The sequence below is a fragment of the Papio anubis genome, chromosome 11 (genome assembly GCF_008728515.1).
Source record: "Papio anubis isolate 15944 chromosome 11, Panubis1.0, whole genome shotgun sequence".
NCBI classification, from domain to species: domain Eukaryota; kingdom Metazoa; phylum Chordata; class Mammalia; order Primates; family Cercopithecidae; genus Papio; species Papio anubis.
The window spans coordinates 8812339-8839848 of NC_044986.1; the positions used below are offsets into that span (position 1 = coordinate 8812339).

The 27510-nt window shown below is 48.6% G+C and overlaps 1 protein-coding gene and 1 pseudogene across 5 annotated transcripts in view; one reads left to right on the plus strand and one right to left on the minus strand.

The window, feature by feature from the left end:
• The window catches only part of LHPP (phospholysine phosphohistidine inorganic pyrophosphate phosphatase), a 150105-nt gene that overhangs the window by 99145 nt on the left and 23450 nt on the right, over window positions 1–27510 (minus strand). For all 5 annotated transcript variants that reach the window (XM_003904380.1, XM_009215576.3, XM_031652005.1 and 2 more), the window contains exons 3-5: window positions 25379–25532; window positions 16656–16719; window positions 15591–15683 (exon numbers count right to left, since the gene is read on the minus strand). In XM_003904380.1, the coding sequence (XP_003904429.1) occupies window positions 15591–15683; window positions 16656–16719; window positions 25379–25532 (311 nt within the window). The remainder of the gene's footprint in view (window positions 1–15590; window positions 15684–16655; window positions 16720–25378; window positions 25533–27510) is intronic.
• On the plus strand, window positions 22803–24231 carry LOC103887802 (annotated as a pseudogene).

Below are 27510 nucleotides of genomic sequence, written 5' to 3' on the forward strand. Positions count from 1 at the left end.
GTGAAGTTACGCATTGCTCTGCACTCCAGCCTGAGCATCAGAGCAAGACCCTGTCTCAAAATTAGAAAAAAAAAAAAGTGAGATGAGAGAAGACACAAATACATTTGAAGAAATAGTGACTGACAATTTTCTAAACTTGATAAAAACAATAAATCCACAGATCCAAGATCCCAATGAACACCAAACACAAGAAACACACAGACAACTGTATTAAAGCACACCATAATTAAATTGCTCAAAAGTAGTGACAAGGAGAAAATCTTATAAAACAGTCAGACAAAAAAGAGACATGTTATCTACTTATATACAGAGAAACGAAGATAAGATGTTAGATTTCTTGTTGGAAACAATGCAAGTGAGAGGACTGTGGAGTGCCATCTTTTAAGCGGTAAAAGAAAAAAATGCCCATCTAGAATTCTGTACCCAGCAAAAATATCTTTCCCAAACGAAGATGAAATAAAGATATTTCAGACATCCGAAGAGGAAGAATTCATCACCACTTGGACCCATCCTTGCAGGGAGAGTGCAAATCGATGGGCCCCACACTCAGTAAGACTCCCCCGGCTTGGGCGTGCTTCACCGTCCTGGTTTCATTTTGTCTTGATTTTGGTTTGTGTATTTATCACTTAGCCCCACTTAGCATCTGAATTCCAGGGAGGAGACCTGTAGTTTGTTTGTTTGTTTGTTTGGAGACAGAGTTTTGCTCTTCTTGACCAGGCTGAAGTGCAGTGGTGCAATCTTGGCTCATTTAGATAACTTATTATGTCCTGGCCCTGTGCTGGGTGCTTCACTAAGATGATTTCCTTTAAAGGCCACACCAGTTATACCCATTTTACAGATGGAAGTGGAGGCTGGCCCAAGGTCACACAGCCAGCAAACAGTAGAGCTGGGATCTCCACCCCGCTGCTCTAGAAATCTACCCTACAAGAAATGTAGAAGTCCTTCGGGCGAAGGGAAAATGACAATAGCTGGAAATACTCATCAACACCAGAAAAATAGCTTGTGGGCATGTGCTGACCTTCTGCCTGCTCAGCTCCCTCCTCTGCTGGCTAATTCCTCCCAGGCCTTCAGGACTCAGTTCCCGTGACCACCACCCTTCCCCTGCCCCCAGGCTGGGTTGCGTGGCCCTCCCAAAGCACTCTGGGATCGCACCCTGGTGCCACCCATGTCATAGTGCATAATGGACTCTGCTCATCCCACCCTTCCAGAAGTAGGAGCTCCTTCAGGACAAGGAATCTGGGCTGACAACTGGCACTTGGTTGATGCTCAGCAAATGTGTCTTGAGCAGATGAGTGCTCTGCATTATGGCAAGGCCGGCTGTGTCTGAACACACTTATGAGGCACAGACAAGACTTCCCATTGGTCACCTACGTAGAGTGGAGGGAGTCGTACAGTCCCCGCCAGTGTGGCCGAAATGTCAGTCATTTGTGGGTCTTCTTTCGCCACGTTAACATGTGTTATTGCTTAAATGGAGTCATGCTTTTTTTTTTTTTTTTTTTTTTTTACATAAATACATGTAATTTAAAGAAAAAACAGCTGGGAGTGGTAGCTCACACCTGTAATCCCATGAGATGGGCAGATCAACTGAGGTCAGGAGTTCGAGACCAGCCTGGCCAACATGGTGAAACTTGTCTCTAATAAAAATACAAACCGGGCATGCACCTGTAATCCCAGCTACTTGGGAGGCTGAGGCACACGAATTGCTTGAACCTGGGAGGTGGAGGTTGCAGTGAGCCAAGATTGTGCCACTGAACTCCAGCATGGGTGACAGAGTGAGAGTCGGTCTCAAAAAAAAAAAAAAAGTGGCCGGGCGCGGTGGCTCAAGCCTGTAATCCCAGCACTTTGGGAGGCCGAGACGGGCGGATCACGAGGTCAGGAGATTGAGACCATCCTGTGGCTAACAAGGTGAAACCCGTCTCTACTAAAAAAAAAAAAATACAAAAAACTAGCGGAAGGCTGATGTGGCCGGCGCCCTGATCCCAGCTACTCGGGAGGCTGAGGCAAGAGAATGGCGTGAACCCGGGGCCCGGGCTTGCAGTGAGCTGGTCCGGCCATTGCACTCCAGCCTGGGCTGACAAATGAACTCCGTCTCAAAAAAAAAAAAAAGTAATAATAATTTTAAAGAAAAAAACCCCAACCAGCTCCTCTCACTGCCCTACTCCAAAATCTGATTAAAAGCTTCAAAGTAGGTTGGGCGCGGTGGCTCATGCCTGTAATTCCAGCACTGTGGGAGGCCGAGGCAGGCAGATCACTTGAGCCCAGGAGTTCCAGACCAGCCTGGGCAACACGGTGAAACCCTGTCTCTATTAAAATACAAAAAATTAGCCAGGCATGGTGGCAGACGCCTATAATCCCACCTACTTGGGAGGCTGAGGCAGGAGAATGAGCCAAGATTGCACCACTGCATTCCAGCCTGGGCAAGAAGAGCAAAACTCTGTCTCAAAAAACAAAAACAAAAACAAAAAAACTACAGGTCTCCTCCCCGGAATTCAGATGCTAAGTGGGGCTGACCGATAAATACACAAACCAAAATCAAGACAAAATGAAACGAGGACGGTGAAGCACGCCCAAGCCGGGGGAGTCTTACTGAGTGTGGGGCCTATCGATTTGGACTCTGCCTGCAAGGATGGGTCCAAATTTGCTTTCCATCTGGGGGAAGGGGACCACAGAAAGGGGGGCTGGGCCTGATGTGGCCAGCAGACACACAGACTCACTCCTGTCTCACGCTGAGCTAGAGCAGCGGGGTGGAGATCCCAGCTCTGCTGTTTGCTGGCTGTGTGACCTTGGGCCAGCCTCCACTTCCATCTATAAAATGGGTATAACTGGTGTGGCATTTAAAGGAAATCATCTTAGTGAAGCACCCAGCACAGGGCCAGGACATAATAAGTTATCTGAACATGTTAAAAAGGAAACAGAAACATGAGGAAAGGTTTTGTTGAGGAAATTCTCTATTTCACCATATCAGAGAGAGAGAGGGGCCCGACGACCTGCAGCAGGCGCCCTTGCTTTGGTTACTTGATACCTTTGCCTGGGGCCTTCGTGGGCCGGTGCCAGGCCAGGCAGTGGGCGCACAGTGTGAATCAGACCGATGAGTCCCAGCTCTTATGGAACTCACAACAAGTGCTAAAGACAGACGTTAATCAGGTAATTCCACAGTCTCATCATCAGGGCCTGGGATAACGCACAGGAGGCTGTGAGGCCTGATCTCCTGACCTACTGGACTTGGGGGTGGTCAGGAAAGGCTTCCCAGAGGAGGTGAAGTTCTGAGCTTTGCTCTGTCTGATAGGCAAAAGGAGTCAACCAGGTTGTAGGACACAGAGGAGAGGTGGGATACACCCAGCAGGGGTTACCACACATGTGTTCACTATCCATCTCCCCACCATTCACCAGGGCAGGCCATGCCATGAATTCCAGAAAGCACACACATATAAACCTGAAGCAACTGTCCTGGGAACTGCGTCCAAACAGGCCTTCAGATAACCAAGGAATCGCCAGGAGCCTGATAAAGGACAAAGACAGAGCCAGCGAGGCCCCCTGAGGCCAGGGAGGTAGTTTCAGCTGAACCCGGAGCTTTTCTGCCACTTGGCATGGACTCGTCAAGTATCACAGTCAAGCAGAGGCCAGAGGGGCCTCCCTCAGAGAAGCCACAGGGGATGGTGGTGCTGAGAGAGAGCTCGGAGGAGGTGGCTGAGGGCTGCAATGTTGAGAATTCTGCCAATTGCTGGTAGCCGCAAGCCACTGCGAGACATAAGGTGCTTGAAATAAAACCACGTCTTCCTGGTGTGGTGCTCTATACTTCATACTTTGCACGGATTTTCTCTGGTCTTTCCTCCCCCTACCCCTGTGCTTCCCAGAGTGTGTCATGCACACGGGTGACATACTATTTGACTCCAGGCAGAGCAAGGACATACATTTTAATGTCATCATGTGGTCTTTATTTTTAGATTAATCTATTATGGTAAGTGAGAGATTCTGGTTTTCCATTTATAGTAGTCATCAAAAGTTCCTTTTAAAATACATTTATTTAAGTAATAAAATGAATCAATTTTAAGAAATGTGAAGTAAATAGAGCTAGTGGCAAGTACCCAGATACGGTAAAAATACCCAGATATGGTAAAAATTCAAAGTGCTTTTTCCAGAATGACTGATGTTAGGGAAAATCCTGCCAAATCCAAATGAGGTTTTTGTGTCTATCAAACCAGCTCCTGGCCAGGCAAGAAACAGCCAGTGGCACCGCGTGCTCCCTGGAATGGGACCAGCCCCAGTGTCCGCTGCACGCACACAGGGCACTCTAAGGGTCAGGAAAAGCCAGGGCTGGCTGGGCAGCCCCCATGGCTGCTGGCATCTGGCAGCAGGGCTGGCCAGAGCTCCCGTGTTCGAGTCCCCTCTAACCTTCTCAAGGAGTTGTCTTCAAACTGTGAGGTCCGTGGTGAACATTCACAGCGCTCCAATTCAGGACCATGTCCTCTGCTGCCAGAGACTCCAGGGCCATCCTGCTAGAAGGTTCCTTGGAAATGGAACGGGTCTTCAAATATTACATGTCATCCTATACCTCCCTGCTTCTGGGGAAAATAAAACTGTGTGCATGCTCCTCCCACACACACAACCAGACAGCACACACGTTTCCCTCCCAGAATAGAGACTCTCGGTTCTTCCTGGGCTGGGACATTTGTGGATGTGGCCCACGGAGACGGGACCAGAGGAACATGGTCACTCGGAAGAAGAGTTCTCATGCAGGAACAGCATGGAGGTTCTGTGGGATAAAGCGAGGCTGCATCCAGGCGGAGCTCCGGGAAGCTGTCGGTGAGGGAGGCGGAGGCTGGGGGCTGGGACGCCAGGGCCGGCGGGGTGCACAGCTGCCCGGAGCAGCGATGCCTGTCCAGGCCAGCTTGTGGGCTCCGCATACCAAAGTGCACTCAGGATCCCGGGGGATTCCCAGATTTACTATCGGTGAAGGGTAATAATCACGCAAGGAGGAGCAATTATTGCCAAATCATTTAGGATTTAAAAAATCACTGGCAAGAAGATAGAGGTCAGGAGGTGCACCGTCAGGGGAAATAAAAATACTCCACCTGCCAGGGCTGGGCTTCGCTTCCTTTCAGACACAACATGGTTGGGGGTGAGGTGGAGAAAAAATGAAAGGTCGGACCTCCCAGAACCCAGAATCCAGAGAGCCGGGGGGAGGCGCCACAGTTTCAGAGGCAGGTGTCCCAGGTCGGGCCCCGCAGCTGTCAATCCTCCCTCTTACGCATATGCCTGCCTGCCCTGGTCTCCTCTTCAGCGTCCTAGGTGCTGGAGGGAAACCTCGTCTAACAGGCGGCAATGCTTTGGAGTGCAAACTTCCAGTGCCGAAGAGCTTCCGTGGTTCACAAATATTGTCCTTATCCTGGGGCTCTGCCAGGAGGATTAGGGCGGGAAGCAGCAGGGCTGGGTAGTGAAGGTGGAGTGAGCTCAGTGTCTGTAACTGCAGCCCCAGGGGGCTCATATCCCCCAGGGAGATGCCTTGAGATGACGGCTCACTCTAGGATGAGCCCTGGACCCAGGTCCCAAAGGAACCCAGGCTCCCACAGAGACCTGGAGACAGTGCGATGCTGAGTGATTGTCACTGTGGTCGGACACCCTCATAAGGAACAAGACTAAACTCAAAGACTACTTGAAAAAAAAAAAAAGCCAGAAATCACAGTGTTGGTAAGGACTTGGGGAAACAAGCAACTGTATACGCAGCAGGTGATGAAGGTGAATGGACACACCTTTCTGAAACAGAAATAAGCAACATGCATCACAGCCTCCCAGCCACATCACTAGGATTTGGAGCAAATAATCAGAAATGTACAAGAGGATGTACATACAAGATGTAGTCATCAGGGTCATGCACAAGAGCAAAATTCAAAGCAGCCTCATCTCCATCAATAGGGAATGGTCAAGAACATGACAGGAGTCTGAACAGTGGAATAGTATGCAGCTGTGAAAACTGCTTTGTTAAAGTGCCTACATAAGCACAAAGAAAGCTGTCCCCTAAAAAAGAATAAGGTCATGTCATTTCCAGCAACAGGGATGGAACTGGAGGCCATTACCCTAAGCAAACTAATACAGGAACAGAAAACCAAATACCACCTGTTCTCACTTATGAGTGGGGGCTAAATACTGAATACACATGGACACAGGGCAACAACAGACACCAGGGCCTACCTGAGGGTGAAGGGTGGGAGGAGGGTGAGGATTGAAAAACTACCCCATCAGGTACTACGCTTATGACCTGGATGACAAAATAATCTGCACAGCAAACCCCCAAGACACACAATGTACCTGTATCACAAACCTGCACACGTATCCCTGAACCTAAAATATAAGTTTAAAAAAAATGTTCCCAATAGGATATTAAGGGGGAAAACTCAGATTTCAAATAGCAGATACAAGATTATCCCAATTGTGTGTTAAAAATGTATATTTAGACACAAAAAGTTGGCAAGATCAAGCATGATTGGTGTTATTCTAGGCTGGTGGGATGATGAGTGGTTTCTTTTTTTCTTGTACTTTTCTGAATTTTTCCTAGCTCCTTTAATGAGCATGAGTTGCTTCATAATCAGATATTTTAAATACATGTGTTTTGAGAAGAAAATAAAATCTACTAAAAAAAAAAAAAAAAAAAAAAAAAAAAAAAGGCTCCAAGGGAGAAAAACTCTGAAGGAAAACTAAGCCATGAGGTCTCACAGCACCTTATGACTAGGACACATCACAGAGACGAGGCCAGGGCCGGAAGCTCCTGCGACTCCCGTCAGTTTCACACCCACAGCTGCAGGGCTAGGTGCCAGGTGCCGGCATCGGTGGAAAGAGTTTCCAATTCAAACCAAGGATGCAGGAGGACTGAACCCCTCCTGGGCCCATTCTTTCAGTGCTGGAAGTGGGCACCGCCCAGCAGGCCAGCCTGCTCCCAGTCAGGAGTTGAGCAGGGTCATCCCCACACTGACACCCAAAGAAAATGCCCACGGCCAGGAGGCGGGGCTCAGTCAACAGAGTTCACAGGGAGGCCTCCGTGGAAATACCCATGGGGGAGGGAGGCCACAGCAGAAAGAACTGGCCCAGAGTTGCCCCCATGTGGACGGACATGTACTCCCCACTCACCAGCCTCCCCCTAGGGGTACAGACTGTCCGTAGACCTCTATAGTTAGGACTGATGCCCTGAGAATCATGGAATGAAATGGTAGGGCACCCTCCAGTTTATATGGCCAGGCTTCTGGATAAGCCTGCAAACCTCACCCCCATTTTTCAAGGCAGTTCTGAGGGCACAAGCCATGAGGAGGTCCTGAGGGATCACGGCAGCCTCTGCTTACCTTCCCCACCTGATATCCTGCCCACCCTCCCACCTGAAATCCTCCCTACTCCCAGCATCTGAAATCCTCCCTACCCCCGATCTGAAATCCTCCCTACTACCCATCTGAAATCCCTTCCTACTCCCCCACTTGAAATCCTCCTTACTCCCCACCTGAAATGCTCCCCACCCGATTGATCTGACCTGACGATCTTCTGATTTCGACTTCGACCTTTATTTCCGGGATTGATCTTTTCCGGATTTCGACGACGGATTTCGACGAATCTTTCCGAGCCTCGACTGATTTCTTTGATTTCGACGATCTGATTTTCCGCTGATGATCTTGATTTTTCCTCGGATGAATCTACTCTTGATTTTTCCGGATTTCCTCGATCTTTTCGATTTCGATTGATCTTTCGATTTCGACGAATTTTATTTCGATTTATCTTGACTTTATCGACCTTTCGATTTCGACGAATTCCTTATTTCGCGTTGACGGATTTTTTGATTGATCTTTGTTTGATTGACTTTGATTTCGATCTTTTTGATTGATCTTTTCGATTTTTTGGATGACTTTGATTTCGATTGATCTTTTGAGTTTTTCGATTTATTTTTCATTTCGATCTCTTTGTTTTTCTGATTTCTCGATCTTTGATTTTTGATTTCTCGCCGTGATCTTTGACCCCAGAATCCTCTTCCACCGGACGACGAATCCTCGACCCTTAATCCCTTAACGACCTAATCCTTAATCCTACCCTAATCGAATCCTGCATCTCGACGAATCCTTCCCGCACTCTACTTCTGAATCCTCTTCCCTACTTGTGAATCCTTCCCTGCATTCTCGCCGTGACGAATCCTCTTGATTTTGATTGACGCGCTTATTTCGATTGATCTTTTGATTTTCGATTGATCTGCATTTCGATTTAATCTTGATTTCGATTGACGCTTTTGATTTTGATGAATTTATTTTGATTTCTTAATTTTTCCTTTGATTTTGATTTATCTTTCCTTTGATTTTGATTTCTCGACGCTTCTGATTTTACTGACCTTTTCCTTTGATTTTGATTTTGAATTTTACCCCCCGACCTGAGATCCTCCCTAACCTCCTCACCTCCCTAAGAAATTCTGCTGCGCCGCTGGCCCTTCCTGAGAGCTGGGCTATGGCTAAGAGCACTGGATGCGGCTGGAAGACGACGGTTTGGAGCCCGGCTTCACTCCTCATTGGCAAAGTAATCTTGGGTTCAGTACTAGAGTTCTCTGTGACCGTTCTCTTAATGCTGCGGTTCTCCCCAGGGCACATCTGGCAATGTCTAGAGACAATTTTGGTTTCGCAGCTTAGGAAGGGGGCAGTCCCATGTAGTGGGTGGACAGTGGGATGCTGCTTAGCACCCTACAACGCATAGGACATCCCCTCACCACAAAATGATCCAGCCCAAAAACGTCAAGTGTCGAGGTTGAGAAATCCGGGTTTTTTTTTTTTGTTTTTTTTTTTTTTTTTTTTTGAGACAAGGTCTCTGTCTTGTCCAGGCTGGAGTACAGTGGTGGTGCCATCTCGGCTCACTGCAACCCCCACCTCCCAGACTGAAGCGATTCTCGTGCGTCAGCTTCCTGAGCAGCTGGGACCACAGGCATGTGCCAGCCACCATGCCATTATTCTTTGTATTTTTTGTAGAGACAGGGTTTCACCATGTTACCCAAGCTGGTCTCGAACTCCTGGGCTCGTGATCCACCCACCTCGGCCTCCCCAAGTGCTGGGATTACAGGTGTGAGCCACTGCGCCCAGCCTGAGAAATCCTGTCTTTTACCTCCTGAAGCACCTATGACAGGGTATTTCATCTCTAAGCCTCAGGCTCCTGACCTGTGAAACGGGCCCCTCCGGACCAGGCTCCTTGGCTGCTACATATAACTAAGTGCTCTGGTTTGAACAGTCTCAATCTCCACCAAATCTGCACGACCTGCATCCCACAGAACTTCTTATGATGATGGAAAACTGCCAAAACCTTCACATGAAACCATAAAACCATCCACTGATTCAGAAGCTTAAACCGTGAGAATTAGATATTTCTAGAAGTAACCTTTAAGGTCTGTTATTCTTTGCCTTATTACTGGATCCTAGAAAGGGCCAGGTTGCCTCTAAAAGGTTTGAATTTCCAATCTATGAGCGTAATACCAGCAATCTGTGATTTCTAGGCTACTGAGGAAAGGTTAAAATGAAAATTGGATTTGGGGAGTTATGTCTATTCTGAGTGCACACTGAAAACTCAGCAGCAAGAAGCAGGTCAGGGTCTCGGGAAGCAGCAGTGATCAAGGGAAATGACTGGTGATAACTTTATTGATTAAAGCAACTGGAAAAATGTAAGGTTTGCCACAGCCTGGCACTTCAGCAGCAAGAGAAGTCCTCGCAGGCATTTTTCATTAAAAATAAAAAAGCCAGGAACAGAGAATTACTACCCTGTGCATAAGACACATTCATTTGAAACGGCCTTATCTTGAAATACTGCTTTAAAATGTCTACACATCCTGAGAGTCAAATAACGTTAGTGAGCATTTTAGGAAAACGGCAGGGTGGGGACGTTCGCAACATGCAGTTGCTGCTCCACTGTCAAAGGGACAGGCAGAAACGTCACATGAGGGTGGGAGACGAGGATGATGTGGGAGGTAAATGAGACACAGCTTTGCCACATATGCTCGGAGCCACCAGAGGAAACAAGTCCTTCGCTCTCCAGGGCCACAGATGCTCAGGGTGGATGGCAGCGGCAGTGACCAAAACCGCGAGCAGCCACGGTGACCCGCCAGGAATCCACAGCCCCACTCCCTCCCAGACGCACTGCCCCAGCATCCGAAAACGACAAACCCAGATTCACTAGACCCCCATGAGGGGTCTTCTTTGGGGGATGGGCTGTATCTCATTTGAAATGTGAAGGAATCTGACTGTGAAAATAACTGAAAATGCCAAAAGAAAAAGGCAGGGAGAACACCCAAGGTCAGACCATCCAAATATCACCAGCAATGCCATCTGGACAGCTAATCTCATTTCCTTCCCTCTCCTTCCCTCTCCTTCCCTCCTTCCTCCCCTCCCCTCCCCTTCCTTTCCTTCTTCTTTTTTTTTTTTTTGAGCAGGGTCTTACTGTTGCCCAGGCTCGTGTGCAGTTGTGCAATCTCAGCTTGCTGCAACCTCAACCTCTTGGGCTCAAGCAATCTGCCCACCTCAGTCTCCCAAGTAGCTGGAACCACTGGCACATGCCACCACATCTGCCTATTTATTTTTTTGCATTTTTTTGTAGAGATAGGGTTTTGCCATGTTGCCCAGGCTGGTCTCAAATTTCTGGGCTCTAGTGATCTGCCTACCTCGGCCTCCCAAAGTGCTGGGATTCCAGGCATGAGCCGCTGCGCACGGCCAGGTCTTTCTTTCCGGGCAGTGGCAGGGTTTTGTTTTTGTTTGGGTTTTGGGTTGGGGGAAGGGGGCTGTTTGAGATGGTTGTGATCATACGACTTATATTATTTTTTGAGACAGAGTCTCACTCTGTCACCCAGGCTGGAGTGCAGTGGCACGATCTCGGCTCACTGTGACCTCCGCCTCCTGGGTTCAAGTGATTCTCTGGCCTCGGCTTCCTCAGTAGCTGGGATTACAGGCACCTGCTGCCATGCCCGGCTAATTTTTGTATTTGTAGTAGAGATGGGGTTTCACCATGCTGTCCACGCTGGTCTCGAACTCCTGACCTCAGGTGATCTGCCCTCCTTGGCCTCCTAAAGGGCTGGGATGACAGGTGTGAGCCACCATGCCCGGCCTACTTATAAACTTTTAAATATTGATTTTTAAACTCAAATTAAAGCATTAGCCTTTCTCTCTATATATAAAGCAAATTATTTTGAGAATTTATTGTCTCTTAAATTCATCCTATGAGGGGAATACAAATATATACATAGTTGCTTATTTTTTAAATAAAAAATAAGCTATAATATTTATAAAATATTTACAGCTATGATATTTATAAACATGGCTGCCTACAAGAGACAGGTAAAAACAAAATAGAAGGAAAAGAACAGAAGTTAGACTTCCTTGAATATGTCTTGCTTTGTGGATCTGATTTTAGAACCATATAAATATTTTACATAAGTGCAAAACAAATGTAAATGTTAAGCCAATTCCCTAAACATCAAAATGAAAATGAATTCAAAGAGCGTCCACTTGGTGGAATACCACCCACAAAAAAGAATTATTCCTAGCAGCTTTAAATACAGTATTTTGGTCATAAACCTCTAGAGCAGGGGTGTCCCATCTTTTGGCTTCCCTGGGCCATAATGGAAGAAGAAATGTCTTGGGCCACACATAAAATACACCAATGAAGTCCGGACGCAGTGGCTCACGCCTGTAATCCCAGCACTTTGGGAGGCCGAGGCGGGCGGATCACTGAGGTTGAGAGTTCGAGACCAGCCTAACCAGCATGGAGAAACCCCGTCTCTACTAAAAACACAAAATTAGCTGAGCATGGTGGCACATGCCTGTAATCCCAGCTACTCAGGAGGCTGAGGCAGGAGAATTGCTTGAACCCAGGAGGCGGGGGTTGTGGTGAGCTGAGGCACCATTGCACTCCAGCCTGGGCAACAAGAGCAAAACTCCGTCTCAAAAAAAATTATCAAGAGATGCCAAAATTAGAACTAATGATCAGAAAGAGAATATTTACATAGTGTCAAAGTACTTTCCCACAAGACACTTATTAAGGCCAGGTGCAGTGGCTCACACTGGTAATCCCAGCACTTTGGGAGGCCAAGGCAGGCAGATCACCTGAGGTCAGGAGTTCAAGACAAGTCTGGCCAACATGGAGAAACCCCATCTCTACTAAAAATACAAAAATTAGCCAGGCTTGGTGGCGGGTGCCTGTAATCCCAGCTACTCAGGAGGCTGAGGCAGAAGAATCACTTGAACCTGGGAAGTGGAGCTTGCAGTGAGCCAAGATTGGGCCATTGCACTCCAGCCTGGGCAACAGAGTGAGACTCCTGCTCAAAAAAAAAAAAAAAAAAGATACTTATTAAAAGGGACAAATTGTAACGACAATGAAGAACTCTGGAAGACACCTCCTCAACTGGTGATCAGAGTTCACAGATAAAGGACACTAGGGACATGACTGCTACATGCAATGTGTCCCCAGAAAGCCATGAGTGGGATGACGGATGGTGTCTGAATAAGGTCTCTAGGTTAACTAACAGCCTTGTGCCAGTGTTGATTTCCTGGTTTTATCATCGTTTGATGATGATGGGGAAGCTGGTGAAGGGCACATGTGAACGTTTTGTACTATGTTTGCAACTTTTTGTGAGTGTCAAGTTACTTCAAAATGAAAAGTTGAAAACAATTTTAAAGGGTTATTAGTTGATAATTATTAAAGCACAGTGATGGGTACCTAGGAGTTCCCTGAGCTGCCCTCTCTACTGACATAGACATTTCAAATGTTCCATGCTGGAAGGCTAAGAAGAGAGGCTGAGGAAACAAAAACCTCAGACGAGTCACGGGGCTTCTTCAGACTGGATTCCAACAGATCAACGGTCAAAGAGCGTTTCTGAGACAGTCAAGGAAATTTAAATATGGGTTGGTATTAAATAATACTAACGAAAATCACTGTTAATTTTTTAGGTGGTCTTAAAATTTTTATTGTGGTAAAATACACACTACATAAAATTTATGACTGTGACCAGAGTATTCAGTTCACTGGCATTGAGCACATTCAGAACGTTGTGCAACCATCACCACTGTCCAGTTCCAGAATATTTGTTTTCTCTTTTTTTTTTTTTTTTTTTAAGACAGAGTCTGGCTCTGTTGCCCAGTCTGGAGTTCAGTGGCGTGATCTCAGCTCACTGCAATCTCCACCTCCTAGGTTCAAGCAATTCTCCCGCCTCAGCCTCCCAAGTGGCTGGGATTACAGGCGTGCACCACCACACCTGGCTCACATTTGTATTTTTAGTAGAGTCAGGGTTTCACCATGTTGGCCAGGCTGGTCTCGAACTCTTGACCTCAAGTGATTTGCCCTCCTCAGCCTCCCAAAGTGCTGGGATTACAGGTGTGAGCCACCATGCCCAGCCCAGTTCCAGAATATTTGTATCACCCCAAAAGGAGACCGCATACCCTGAAGCAGCACTCCCCATTGCCATGCAACCCTGACTCCTGGCAACCACTAACCTGCTTTTCATTTCTATGGATTAGCCCATTCTAGACATTTGCTATACATGGAAGGATACAATATGTGTCCTTTCATGTTTGGCTTCCTTCACTTAGCATAATGTTACCAGGGTTCATCTACATTGTAACATGTGTCAGAACTTCATTCCTCTTTATGGCTGAATAATATTCCACTGTATGGACACACCACATTTGGTTATCCTTTCATCAGTTGATGGGCAGGCATCTTGGTTTTTTCTACCTTTTGGCTATTGTATACGGAGCTGCTATGAATATTTGTGTATAAGTTTTTGTTTGCTACACCTGTTTCAGTTCTTCTGGGTATAGACCTGGAAATGGGTTGCTGAGTCATATGGCAAATTCTGTGTTTAACTTTGAGGAACCACAAAGTGGCTTTCTGTGGCAACATTGTCATTTCACCTTCCTACCAGCAATAGATAAGGGTTCCAATTTGTCTACATCCCTGGCAACACTTGTTATTTTCTATTTTTTTTTAACTATACAGTCATCTTAATTAGTGTGAAGTGGTATCTCATTGGGGTTTTGATCTGCATTTCCTGATGAATGATGATATTGAGTATCTTTTTGTGTGCCTGTTGGCCATGTTAGGGGTTTTAATGTATTGTAGTTATGTCTAAAAATCACCATTTTTTTAATGTCATGCTACAATATGAAAGGATACAATTGAGATTTGCTTTAAAATGTGACAGCAAAAAAAAAGTAAATTTATTATTATTATTATTACTATTACTTGGAAATGGAGTCTCACTCTGTTGCCCAGGCTGGAGTGCAGTGGTGCAATTTCGGCTCACTGCAACCTCCACCTCCTGGGCTCAAGCAATTTTCCTGCCTCAGCCTCCTGAGTAGCTGGGATTACAGGAGCATACCACCACACCCAGCTAATTTTTATATTTTAGTAGAGACAGGATTTCACCATGTTGGTCAGGCTGGTCTTGAACTCCTGACCTCAGGTGGTCCACCTGCCTCAGCCTCCCAAAGTGCTAGGATTATAGGCGTGGGCCACCGCACACAGCCAGTAAATTTTTTAAAAGGAAAAAAAAGAGGAAAGAAGAAAGGAACGTGGCAAAATCTTAACCACTGAATCTGGGTGATGGATATAATGGGGATGTGTATCGTTCTCTCTATTTTTCTGTATGTTTGAAATCTCTCAAAATAAAGAAATTCTGCTCTATGAAGCAAGGTAGTAAAAAGCCAGGTTATTTATTGCTGCAGTTCTCATTCTTTCAAAACACAAACCTCTCCTTCTCTAACAGACTAACATGACATTTCCCAGGTGTTTTCTGGGGACTCCAGGGAGCCTGCATCTTCTGACATCTCTATGGATCTCAGGGCAGGTGAAGGTACAGTGTCTAGACTCAAAGCACCATGAGGCACCAGTGTTCTGGACTGAAATGTACACAGGGGAAACACGCACCAGGCTTGACACCTGGGGGACCCCCAACCCATACTTCTGCTGCCCACTTCCAAGGAGGCAGCAGGACAGCCTGGGGCAGCTGTGGACTCTTTCCTTTCCTTTTTTTTTTTTTTTTGAGAAGGAGTCTCGCTCTATCACCCAGGCTGGAGTGCAGTGGCGTGATCTCAGCTCACTGCAACTTCCGCCTCCCAGGTTCAAGCAATTCTCATCCCTCAGCTTCCTGAGTAGCTGGGATTACCAGGCATGCACCACCTCGTCCAGCAATCTATCCCAAAATAGTCAAAATATAAAGGTCGCAAAATGAGTGACTTGATTATTTCTTCCATATTGTTGTAATCTTGCTGTTACACTGTCTTGTCAGCGAGATATATTAATACACTGATAGGACTCGTCAATTCTTATCCTTTCAGAGAAGCAGCAAAAACTCAGGAAAAGCCGTAGGCATTTCTGCTTCTTGCTTTCACATTGAAAGTAACTTCACTGTTGAAACTATTCAGTGGATTTCATTTGCTGCCTTCCCCCTCCTTCCCAGCCAGGTCAGCTCTCACAGGGAGCCCACGCTTGGCTGCCCGGCCAACCCCACAGGCTGCCTGAGTCCTGCAATCCATTCCAAACTCCAGGGCCTCCCTGACGGGGCTGTCTCCCCCGACCCACTTCACAAGGCGCCAACCTACCTGGTGGGCTTCTACTCCTATGGCTTGCAGGGCAGACTTGAAAAACTCAGGAGAAGGCTTCCCCACTACCTCGGCTTTGATGCCACAGGCATACTGGGAAAAGAGAGAGGGATATGGCATGGGTTTGGGATCAAGGAACAGGTGTATGCCCAGCCACGGAAACCCAGTCCCAAATGTGCCCCCAGGAGTCAAGGGCCTTGAAGAAGCAGGATGCTGTGGGCCTGAGAACACATCTCACAGGCAGGAGCCTCACAACTCCAGAAAGGGCTGCTCGGGTCACTCAGGTCATCTAGCACCAGGCACCCTGCCATTCACTCAAAGGCCTACCCACGGCAGAAGGCATCCAAGAGCTGGCAAAACTACAGGGTTCCCAAGGGCCAGCAAAGCAGTGCTCTGCTCACTCGCCTGCAATTCCGTCCTCTCATCCCTTCTCCCCTTCTTCTCCCCTCTTCTCCCCTGCCCACTCCCAGCTCATCACAGGCCTCCTGGGTCAAGCCCGGGGCTCCATCTGCTCCTCTGCCTCTCCCTCCCACCTGACGGCAAGCAGGCAGGAGCTGCTACAGCTGTGAGGATGGGATGGGATATGAGGCTGACCTGGGGCGGCTGATGGGACCTGGGCCAGAGTGGACCTGGGGGAACCCCTCCCAGAGGCCTGGCCACAGATGCTCTTGGAAACTGAAGGGAAGTCAGGAAGGAGGCCAGTGAGGACCCGTCAAGCTTGAGGTGCTGCAGATGCCCAGGGTCAGGAACGAGACCGGTGGTCAGCACTGACACAGAAGCCACAAGCCCAAGAAGAGCGTGGCAGAGAGCAGCTGGGAGAGCGGCAGGGTCCACGGCGGGAGGGGGGCTGTGCCCACTGGAGGACGGGGAGGGAGAGATGGGGAGGGAGGACAGCGAGGACAGCGAGGGCCGGCCAGGGGAGCCCGGAATAGGAGGGCAGCCTTTGTGGAAACACAAAAGGCCATTCATACGCTAATTAAGCACAGCCTCTTTCCAAGAAAGACCCAAAAAGTCCCAGGTGCCCTGAGGTCTGAAGAGAGCTTGGGACAGAACCAGGGCTGGTACCTCAAGCGCCTTCATGTAGGGACCAACATCCAGCATCAGGCCAGAGGTCTCCTTGTAGTAACGCCTAGGAGAGAACAGAAGGGAGCACGGGGTGCTGAGCGCAGGAAGCTGAGCACGAGGAGCTCAGTGCAGGATGCTAAGCATTGGGAGCTGAGCACCGGGCCTGTCCTGCTGGCTGCAGAGCCAAGCCGGGGCTGAGGGGCGGTCCAGGCACCACGCTGAGAATGACCGCAGGGGACCAGCACCACAGAGCCCGGTGGCGGCCGCCACACCCAGCAGGGAGAGCGCAGCAGCCAGCAGCTCCAGGAACGCCATGGGTCACACAGAACGTGCCCCTGCTGTCAGCCTCCTGGGGACCCTGCTGCAATGATTAACAGGGGACCCGGAGGGCAGATGGTTCCAGTTGCTAACACAGAGAATGACAAGTGACCTGTGTCCTGGGAAGGAACAGCAGGTCCACAGGGCATGTGGCGAACCCCTAATTGCTAATAATTAACCCCTAATTGCTGGCTGAAGAAGGGAACTCCATTAGTTCCATAGCACCCTGCTGCATCCCCTATTAGCCGGAGGTCAAGCGAGGTGCCAGGTTTCACGGGCGCCAGATGCTTTTATGAGAAGACAACTATTTTCTCCCCTGTCTCACGGAGGTGGAGACAGGCTCTGCATGAGGGAGCATTCCTTTTTCAAAATGGCCCCACTGCTCTTTGAGCCAGCTGGCTTGGTGGCTGGTTGCAGCCCGGCCTAGCCCACCCTACGATGACGTCGCACTGAGCCTCAAGACACACACAGTCCAGACACATGGCGGGCCAGACCCAGCTCTGGCTGAACAAAGTCAACTGACTACAACGAGGGGAGAAAGTGGTTTAACCTGCACTGCTCTGAAGATGCAATTCACTGAAACCCAAGAATACGCAAGGGGGCTTGATGCTTGGAACCACTAAAATGTTTTGCCATCCACCATCACATCGGTTTCCCTCTCCTCCTGCCATGCCCTTCGGATTTGGGAGCCGTGGAGAAAGCACGTATGCAGAGAACGAGAGGGAAGAAGAGCGCATGCTGACTTCAGCATTCAGATCTCGCTGCCTTCCAACGGTGTGACTTTGGGGTGCTTACGCCTGTGGGCCTGTTTCCTAATCTGTAAAATGGGCAAAACGAACAACAAACAATACCTTCCTCACGGATTGCGGTGAAGCTTGAACAAAATAACGCATGCAGAGTTATTAACTTGGTACCCTGCATGCAGAAGCTGCCCCGATGAGATAGGAGAATATTATTATAAATAACCGCTCACCCAGGCTGACACAGGCAATAAGATATAAGCTGAGGGAAGGAAAAAATAAACACGGTCCTGTTCAATTTGGGGGGTTGAAATGTGTTATATGACCACCTGGGGTGTGAGAACTGAGCTCCCCGGGAGCTGCCCTGGGTCTGTGCGCTTCCTCCAGCTTCGCCACTCCCGGGGACTCTGCCTGTCCCTTTCTGCCCAGCCTGACGCCTTGAAGCTGTACAAGCCACCCGGCCACTCCTGCTGGATGACCCGCTCACCCCTGGGCATCCTCCACTGCCTGCCTCAGACGCTTCCCGGCTAAATTTACAAGCTGGGCTGCAGGTACCGGCTTCAGCCAAACCTGGGCCTTGCCAGGGCTGGTCCCTTACCACACCCCTGTTAGGCATCTTTGGAGCTTGGAGTCTGTTTGTTGAAGGTGTGGGCATCTCCTGTCGTGAAGTGGGCTTGGGACTCTCCACATGAACCCCAGGCCTGTTCCACAGCCTCTGAGGCTCTGTGCTCTGGGGTCACGACACAGGGATACAGGCTGGCTGGGATGCTGTGAACAGGCTCACAGAGACGGGACCTGAAAATGCTCTCCCTTTTAGAGTGACCCCCAAAAACAGGCTTAGAATCTCTAAGTTCATGTCTTAGATGCAGACTTCAAATGTATGTTTTGCATTTACATGGCCTAAAAAAGTACTGCCTTTTCTTTTCCCAGTTGGACAATCAGCTACTTTGGTCTGATGATTTCCTGATTTTCTGGACCCTGGTGGGGTCCAGAGTTCTCAGGAAATGGTGAGGGGACACCAGGTTCAGGGGCCTCCACTGGCTGCTGCTGCAAATGGCCCAGGTTACCTTTGTCCCCCTTGGCATTAACGATCCCAGATGCTCCACAGCCCTTTGCAGGACTCGGGGACACTCCCAGCCCCAGGCCTGCTCCCCAGGGACTCACAGTCTGGTGGGGAGGCACAGAAGCCCACAGAAAAATTCTCAAGGGCAGGACCCAGGTGATGGGCAGTCTGCTTGAACAGGGCGGGGGACGGGCTGAGGACAGGGAGGGAGGAGAGGCATGGAAAGCTGAGACTAAGTTAAAAGGAATGAAGGGGAGGTCCAGGTCCTGGGAACACCTTGGAATCTGCTGAGCACCCTGCTGAGGACCAGGGTGGCCACGCCACCACAGGCAAGGCCCTCTGCAGGCCCTCGAAGGCCACGACCCTCGTCCCCTCCTGCCCACCTGTGCCAGGAGAAGGAGGGCATGGAGGTGGGTAGGCAGGGCCTCCCTAAGGAAGTGATGTGTGGAAGTAAGCCAGGACGGAGGAAAGAAAGTGCCCCACATGGGAAATGCTTACCCAGCAACAAAAGAAAACCTGAAATCAGCACAACTACTCCATTGCGACAGGTACAGCTCTGTTTGGAGCTGAGGATTCTGGGGGCTTCTGGGCCCAGACCCCTGTCCCTCAGCGACCCTGGGGCCAGCTGGAGGAGCTGGAGGTTGGGTGGACGGGAGCAAGCACCTCCCATCATCTGGCAAAACCTCCCAAGGGGACCCATGCGCGCCACTTCTGCTGGCCTCATGTTCCCTGCAGCCTCTTCTAAAGTGAAATAAACCTGGATTTTCTTATGTTTAAATTTAGTCCTGGATGGGATTTTTAAAAAACTGAACGTGCAACTTAAAATACACAATCAAAACCTTGTCTTTGCATGCTAATCTTTAGAGTCTAAGGAGAACACGAACTTCCAGAAATCAAAATGAGAAACTTTTAACATTTCTTTTTTAAAAAACTGAATCTGGGCTTGATTTTATAGTGCCCAGAATTTTTCTTTATTCCTTATTCATTCAGAAAAACAAAAAGGCATTTTGAGGCCAACGGTTACCTGAAAACATTTTTTTAGAGACACAGCAAATATAAGCACTTAAAATTTTTTTAAATATGAAGGCCTGGTCATCTCCACACACACGAGATGCAATGTATTTCTCCTGTGACTGGTTTAACCCAGCCAATGGCAGCCCCACTTAGGACGTGAATGTTCTAGCCACAAAGAGGAACCCGTGGATGCTGGAAAGAAAGGGGGAAGCCCGGGAGGAGGAGTCAGATGCGATTTTAGGCTTTATTCTTCTGCCGTTTCCGATTATTCAGCACAGCCTCCCTGCAAATGACCACTTGACCTTTCCCAGAAGAGCCATTAACCTTCCATAGTCTGTCGGGTAAACAGCTTAATTTTCTGAGAGCGGCATGACAGAAGAAATTACAAAGCCAATTCCCACTCTCCGGTCCAAACAGATGCCAAATGTAAATCACTCCATTTCCAGGAGAGGGACAGTCCGCCCCGGCGCCTCCACCCGCTGCTCCTGCCTCCTTGGTGGGAGCCGCTCAGCCTGTGCCCCTGCGTCCTGCAGTGTAGGACAGGCCTTACCAGCAGTGACCCACAGCCGAGGACAGCACGGTGATGGCAGCTCTTTGCGGGTCCTAGGACTGTCCTGAAAAGCTGGGACCTAGCCCCTAAAACTGCCAGTTCCTTCCTGTGGTTTTAAACAGCCAGAACCCCCGTCAGCAGAGATCCCACTAATCTCCCACTCTAAACAAATCCTTGTCTACTATGACATTTGCTGCAGTATTACAAAGCTGAAAGCGACTGCTTCCATTTTTGTTTTTTTCCTTTTTCAACAATGTAACTGTTCTGACTATTATTATCCATGATCTGGAATAGTGGTTTGTCATAATTATGAGACTACTTTTTTTTTTTTCTTTTTTGTAGAGATGGAATCTTACTATGTTGCCCAGGCTGGTCTTGAACTCCTGGGCTCAAGCCATCCTCCCACCTCAGCCTCCCAAAGTGCTGGGATTACAGGCGTGTGCCACCAAGCTCGGCATGAGACATCTTTAAAGAAAAAAGTGTTAACACTGACGAATCACAGCAGAGGTTCTTCCTTATGCATGTTCTCTAGTGAGGTGGGTGTTGGTGACTCAAAGGCCTAATGGGTCAGCCCGGGGAAATGAGTGAAGAGGCCAGGTTCTGTGGCTTGCTCCATAGCAGCGACCTAAGTTGCAATGGGTGTAAATTTAAAAAGGGACTACAAGGGTTAATTTAATATGTCAACTTGGCTGGGTCACGGTGCCCAGATATGTGGTCAAACATTATTCCGGATGTTTCTGTGAAGGCGTTTTTGGATGAGATTAACATTTAAACTGGTGAACTAGAAGGAGAGTACATTCCCTTCCGCAGTGTGGGTGGACCGCATCCAACCAGTTGCAGGCTTTACTAGAACAAAGACTGATCTTCCCCGAGCAAGAATTCCACAGCGCACCGCCTTAGGACTCCGCGGCCATGCGCTCCTGAGTCCCCAGCCTGCCAGCCCTACCCTGCAGATTTTGGACTCGCCAAGCTTCCACAGTCAATCTCTCTCTATATCTATGTTCTGTAGCTTCGGGCTTCTCTGAGGAACCCTGACTACATACAGGACACATTTTATTTATATGAGAAACACACTAGAAATTTGTAGTTACTATAAAGAAAATCCTCTTTGATTTCTTGAAATATCTTTCACTTGCCCGTTTTTGATAGAGACAACAAGCGTGAAAGAAATACTTCTCTACTTTGAAAAAACAACAAACGCACATGATCAATGGCAACTGACTCTGCGGTCTGGAGACAGGGACAACAGGGAGGGGTGGGGTCTGTGGTAAACTGAAACTAATGGAGGCAGTGGCTCTAGCCACGCCGCTGTGTGTGCAGGAATGTGAGGCTCAGTATCTTCAGACCTTCTGATTCTTCAAAGAATCCAGAAATCTGGATATTTTGTGTAAAATCTCCCCATTTTTAAACACAGCCTCAAAAATACATTTAAGGTTTTGTTTGTTTGTTTGTTTGTTTTTGAGATGGAGTCTTGCTCTGTTGCCCAGGTTGGAGTGCAATGGCATGGTCTTGGCTTACTGCAACCTCTGCCTCCCAGGTTCAAGCAATTCTCGTGCCTCAGCCTCCCGAGTAGCTGGGACTATAGGTGTGCACCACCACACCTGGCTAATTTTTGTATTTTTAGTAGAGACAGTGTTTTACCATGTTGGCCAAGCTGGTCTTGAACCCCTGGCCTCAGGTGACCTGCCCACCTTGGCCTCCCAAAGTGCTGGGATTACAGGCATGAGCTACCGTCCCCAGCCCACATTTAAGGCTTGTGTGGGCAAAAAGTCTGCTCTAGAATGTAGCTTAGAGGTAACAAGCACAGGGTCGGGGAATTGACTTATTACATGCCGGAAAAACCCTAGGGTCCTATCAACACTCAACAGCTAGGGACAGCAGCTTATTTCATCTCTTGTGGCCTAACACCCCACCTGCACAACGGCAATGACCTGCCTAGAGCCCACAAGGTTGTAGTCAGAATTACACAAAATGGGGTACGCAAAGTGCATGGCAATGGCCAATGGCCAGGACAAAAATCCCTTCGTCTGTTCCATCAGTGGGTCCCACACAGCAAGCAGAGGCAGTGAAACTGCCGTCACCGGCCCCAAAGCTGAAGCGCTTCCCTCTGCATGGCCATGAATTCCCACACTTCACGAGAGGAGGTAGACACTCCAAAGGGTCCTTGCAACCCTAGGAGCCTGCGATTCTAGAATTCTAGCTGCAGCAGAACCCTGTGATTCTAGAATTCTAGGCTGTGCAGAATAAATCTGTGCAGCTTTCTGGAAACAACTTGGCAACATGCCTCAAGAACTTCAAAAATGCTTGTTCTGTAACTGTATCCAGAGATGTCATCTGAAATGCACCAAGAGGCTCATCACAGCCCTACTATGGTGAAAAACCAGGAACAATCTAGATGCCATTAGCAGGGATCAGTTAGAAAAAAATTGCCCTTTCCAGCCCTGGACCCTACAGCCGCAGAGATGTTGATGCCTAAGAAGAACCAGACTGCTATTTATGAACTCCTTTTTAAGGAGGGAGTCATGGTGGCCAAGAATGTCCACCTGCCTAAGACCCAGAGCTGGCAGATGAGAATGTGCCCAACCTTCATGTCCTGAAGGTCATGCAGTCTCTCAAGTCCTGAGGCTGCATGAAGGAAGTTTGCCTGGAGACACTTCTACTGGTACCTCACCCACCCGGGTATCCAGAATCTCTGTGATTACCACCATCTGCCCCTGGAGAGGGTGTCTGCTATCCCATGCCACAGCCATCTGGAGACTGGCAGGCTGCGGCCTAAAGGTCTGCAGCATGACTGACCTGCAAGACCCACAAGAGGGGAAGCCAACAGAGACACCCACAGACAGGGAAAGACACCCACAGATGAGGAGAGACACCCACAGATGGGGAGAGACACCCACAGATGGGGAGAGACACCCACAGACAGAGAGGCACCCACAGACGGGGAGAGACACCCACAGACAGAGAGGCACCCACAGGCAGAGAGACACCCACAGATGGGGAGAGACACCCACAGACGGGGAGAGACACCCACAGGCGGAGAGATACGCACAGACAGAGAGATACCCACAGGCAGAGGCACCCACAGACAGAGACACCCACAGATGGGGAGAGACACCCACAGGTGGGGAGAGATACCCACAGATGAGGAGAGATACCCACAGATGGGGAGAGATACCCACAGACAGGGAGACACCTACAGACAGAGACACCCACAGACAGAGACACCCACAGATGGGAGACACCCACAGACAGATACACACAGACAGAGACACCCACAGACAGACACCCACAGACCAGACACCCACAGACAGGGACACCCACAGACACCCACAGACAGACACCCACAGACAGGGACACCCACAGACAGATACCCGCAGACAAGGACACCCACAGACAGAGACACCCACAGATGGGAGAGACACTCACAGACAGAGACACCCACAGAGACACCCACAGAGATACAGAGATACAGATGAAAACACCCTGAACACCCACACACAGGAACTCACAGAGACACCACAGAGAACACCCACAGACAGAGGAACTACCCACAGATAAAGACACCCACAGATGGGGAAAGACACCCACAGATGGGGAGAGGCACCCACAGACAGAGACACCCACAGACAGATGGAGATAGCCACAGACAGGAGAGACACCGACAGAGACACCCACAGACAGAGAGACACCCACAGATGGAGCGCTGTCCCCCCCGGTGTCAATGAGAAAGCTGAGGCTGGGGCTGGGTCAGCAACCGAATTTCAGTTTAGAGTATTTGGTCGTGGATGTGGTCAGCCACCTCAGTAAATTATTTTTGCATTGAATAAACTTATAAGCAGAAAAAAAAAAAAGAAAGAAAAAAATTACAAGAGGCCGGGTGCGGCGGCACGCCTCTAATCCCAACACTTTGGAAGACTGAGGCAGGTGGATTACAAGGTCAGGAGATCGAGACTATCCTGGCCAACATGGTGAAACCCCGTCTCTACTAAAAATACAAAAATTAGCTGGGTGTGGTGGCGGGCACCTATAATCCCAGCTACTCAGGAGGCTGAGGCAGGAGAATCGCTTGAACCCGGGAGGTGGAGGTTGCGGCGAGCTGAGATCACGCCACTGCACCCCAGCCTGGGTGACAGAGCGAGACTCAGTCTAAAAAAAAAAGATAGCCACACAACAGATAACCATGCCCCAAGACATATCCATTTGCTGCATGCTAAGTCATTCACAAATATTGTTTGGTGAACAATAAAAAACGGGTGACAAAACAAGGTCAAGCATGACACCAACGCTGTGAACACCTCCATCCATAATGGTCTATTCGCACAGGAAGCCACTTGTGAGGACATACACCAAAATAGTGACAGGTGTTTTCCTCGTGCAGTGGGACTAAAAATATTTTCTGGTTTCTTCTTTTGCTCATCGGTATTGTCTAATTTTTCTTCAATGAACATGTGCTATCTCAGTGTAAGAAAAATGTTAAAAATAACCAACACTGTTTTGTTTAAGAAAGAGATGGCAAGGCACGTGCTAGAGGCTCAGATAAAACACTGATCACAAAATCACACCTTTACAGAGACAGTGATCTGTGGCCAGAGACTGTCAGTGCCCAGACTGGGTAGGCCTCAAGCCTATTTTTTTTACTAATTAGACAACCCTGGAGAGCATTCTCCAACATCCTGCTGCACCCTATGCAAACGCACCTTCTCCTTCTTTGCTCTAAACTTGGGACAATCAACACCTGGCCTCTGAGATCTCCAGAGGATCTCCATCTGCAGTGACGCCCTCTCCTAGTCTAGACTCCACGTGGAAGCCTCATCAACCGGTTCCTGAAGACAGAGTGTTCCTATTTCCTAAAAAAAATGATTAAAGGAGAGGAATAAAGAAATGAAGAGAGAAAGCATGAAAAAGGGAGGGAGAAGAAGGTCACCGGTGCTCCCCGCACATCCCCTTCTGCTTCCTTCTCTGCCTGATTCCACACGTCGGAGACTAGCACAGCCTCATCTACAGCACTCAGAAATGACTTTCCCTGGAGCCAACTTACCCTTTTCCCAGTGACATGAGCACAGGATTTTCCAGCTCCATGAGCACCTGGAAGGCGTTATTCATGTTTTGATAAGAAAAGCTTTCTCCTGCGTCTGCGATTACCACGCAGTTTGGGTTGGATGTGTCGATCTGATCAAATTCTGAGCGAACTCCTGGAAAGAGAGAGAAAGAGTGCAACGGAGCCCTGGGAGGATGTGGCCTACCTCCCCGTCTCCTACAGGGACACCTTTCATATATCCTCCCCCTTTCTCAGATGCATTTCTTTCTGATCCTCACAGCTACCATGGGAGGTGGCCACAGAAGGGTGTTATTCCTATTTGACAGAGGAGGGAATCTGGCTCCTCACAGAGGCCTTATGAGGAGAAAGATGGACCCACCCAGGACCCTCCATCCCAATACCGCATCAGCCCCAGGAGCTCCCTGAGGTCACTATCACAGGCAGGAAACCCACAGCTTTGCAACTAAGTGGGAAAATCTGCTCAGAAGACACTGAGAGCCTGCAGCAAGAGGAAACGGGGCTGCCTGCAAGCCTTGGAGGGTTGGCACTACTGGTCCCAAACTGTAAGAACTGTTGACACATTTCAGGCGACCCCACACATATGTCCTGAAGAAAAAGCAGAATTCCATCCCCACAGGCCCAGTTCACCAGCTCCCTCAGGAAACTCTCTTCCTCCTTCTCCTTCTTTGTCTTCTCCCATTTTAAATTAAAATAGGAAAATTTGCAAGGATACATCAAATCATTGGCTTTGTGTCTTCAGATCCTAGAAGAAACATGCTGTCATATCTCTTAGGATTAGATGTCGACCTTTCTAAATTAAAAATAAACTGCGGGCAGGGCAGGCATGGTGGCTCATGACTGTAATCGCAGTACTTTGGGAGGCCAAGGTGGGCAGATCACCTGAGGTCAAGAGTTCGAGACCAGCCTGGCCAACATGGTCAAAACCCTGTCTCTACTAACAATGCAAAAATTAGCCCAGCCATGGTGGTGGGCACTTGTGATCTCAGCTACTCAGGAGGCTGAGGCAGGTGAATCACTTGAACCTGGGAGGCAGAGGTTGCAGTGGGCTGAGATTGTGCCACTGTATTCCAGCCTGGGCAACAGAGTGAGGCTCTGTCAAAAAAAAAGAAAGAGAAAGAAAAGAAAGAAAAGAAAGAAGGAAGGAAGGAAGGAAGGAAGGAAGGAAGGAAGGAAGGAAGGAAGGCAGGAAGGAACTGAAATACCCAATGAGATCCCATTTCATACCCACCAGAATGGTGAGAATTAAAAAGACTGATAACACCAAGGTCTGGTGAGGATACTGAACAGCTGCAACAGATGGAAGAAGTGTAAAATAGTACAATCCATCTGTAAAAAAGGTCTGGCAGTATTTTATAAAGGTGAACATACACGTACCCTATGACCCAGTAATTTCACTGCTAGGTATTTACCCAAAAGAACTGTGTAAGAATGTTCAGAACAGATTTGTTCATAATAGACTAAAACTGGTAACAATCCAGGTATCAACAACATATGAATGGATAAACCGTAGTCTGTTCACTCAATGGAATACTATTCTGCAATAAAAATGAACAACCCTGCTGATACAAGCAACAATATGGATGAATCTCAAAAACATTATGTTGGGTAAAAGAAGCCTTACACAAAACACTACTGTGATAGAAAGGGTTAATTCAGCAGGACTAGGTTGCTCAAACCCTGTACATTCCAAAAAAGGCCTGTCTTCAGGACTGGCTTCTAGGAGATAACCTCTGAACCACGGCAATGTCCTGCCTGATAAGAGGGGTTTTGTATGCTCGAGGCCTTGGGCCCTGCTCTCTCAGTCTGGCCAGATCATTTACGCTAACAGCTTGGCTTATGGTGAACACCTGTTTGTGTATGTCTGACGCCCTGGCCGAGCTGTATCAGTTTGGACTCTGCGGGGCTGGAGACTGAGTTGCTAAGGTCAGTCACGCAGGTGCCAATGTCTACACAAAAACCCTGGACACTGAGGCTCCAGTGAGCTTCCCTGGTGGCCAGTGCTTCCCACGTGTTGTCATACATCATCGCTGGGAGAATCAAGTGTGCCCAGTAGGACTCCACTTCGAAGGGACAACTGGAAGCTCACTCCTGTCTTCTCCTAGACTTTGCCC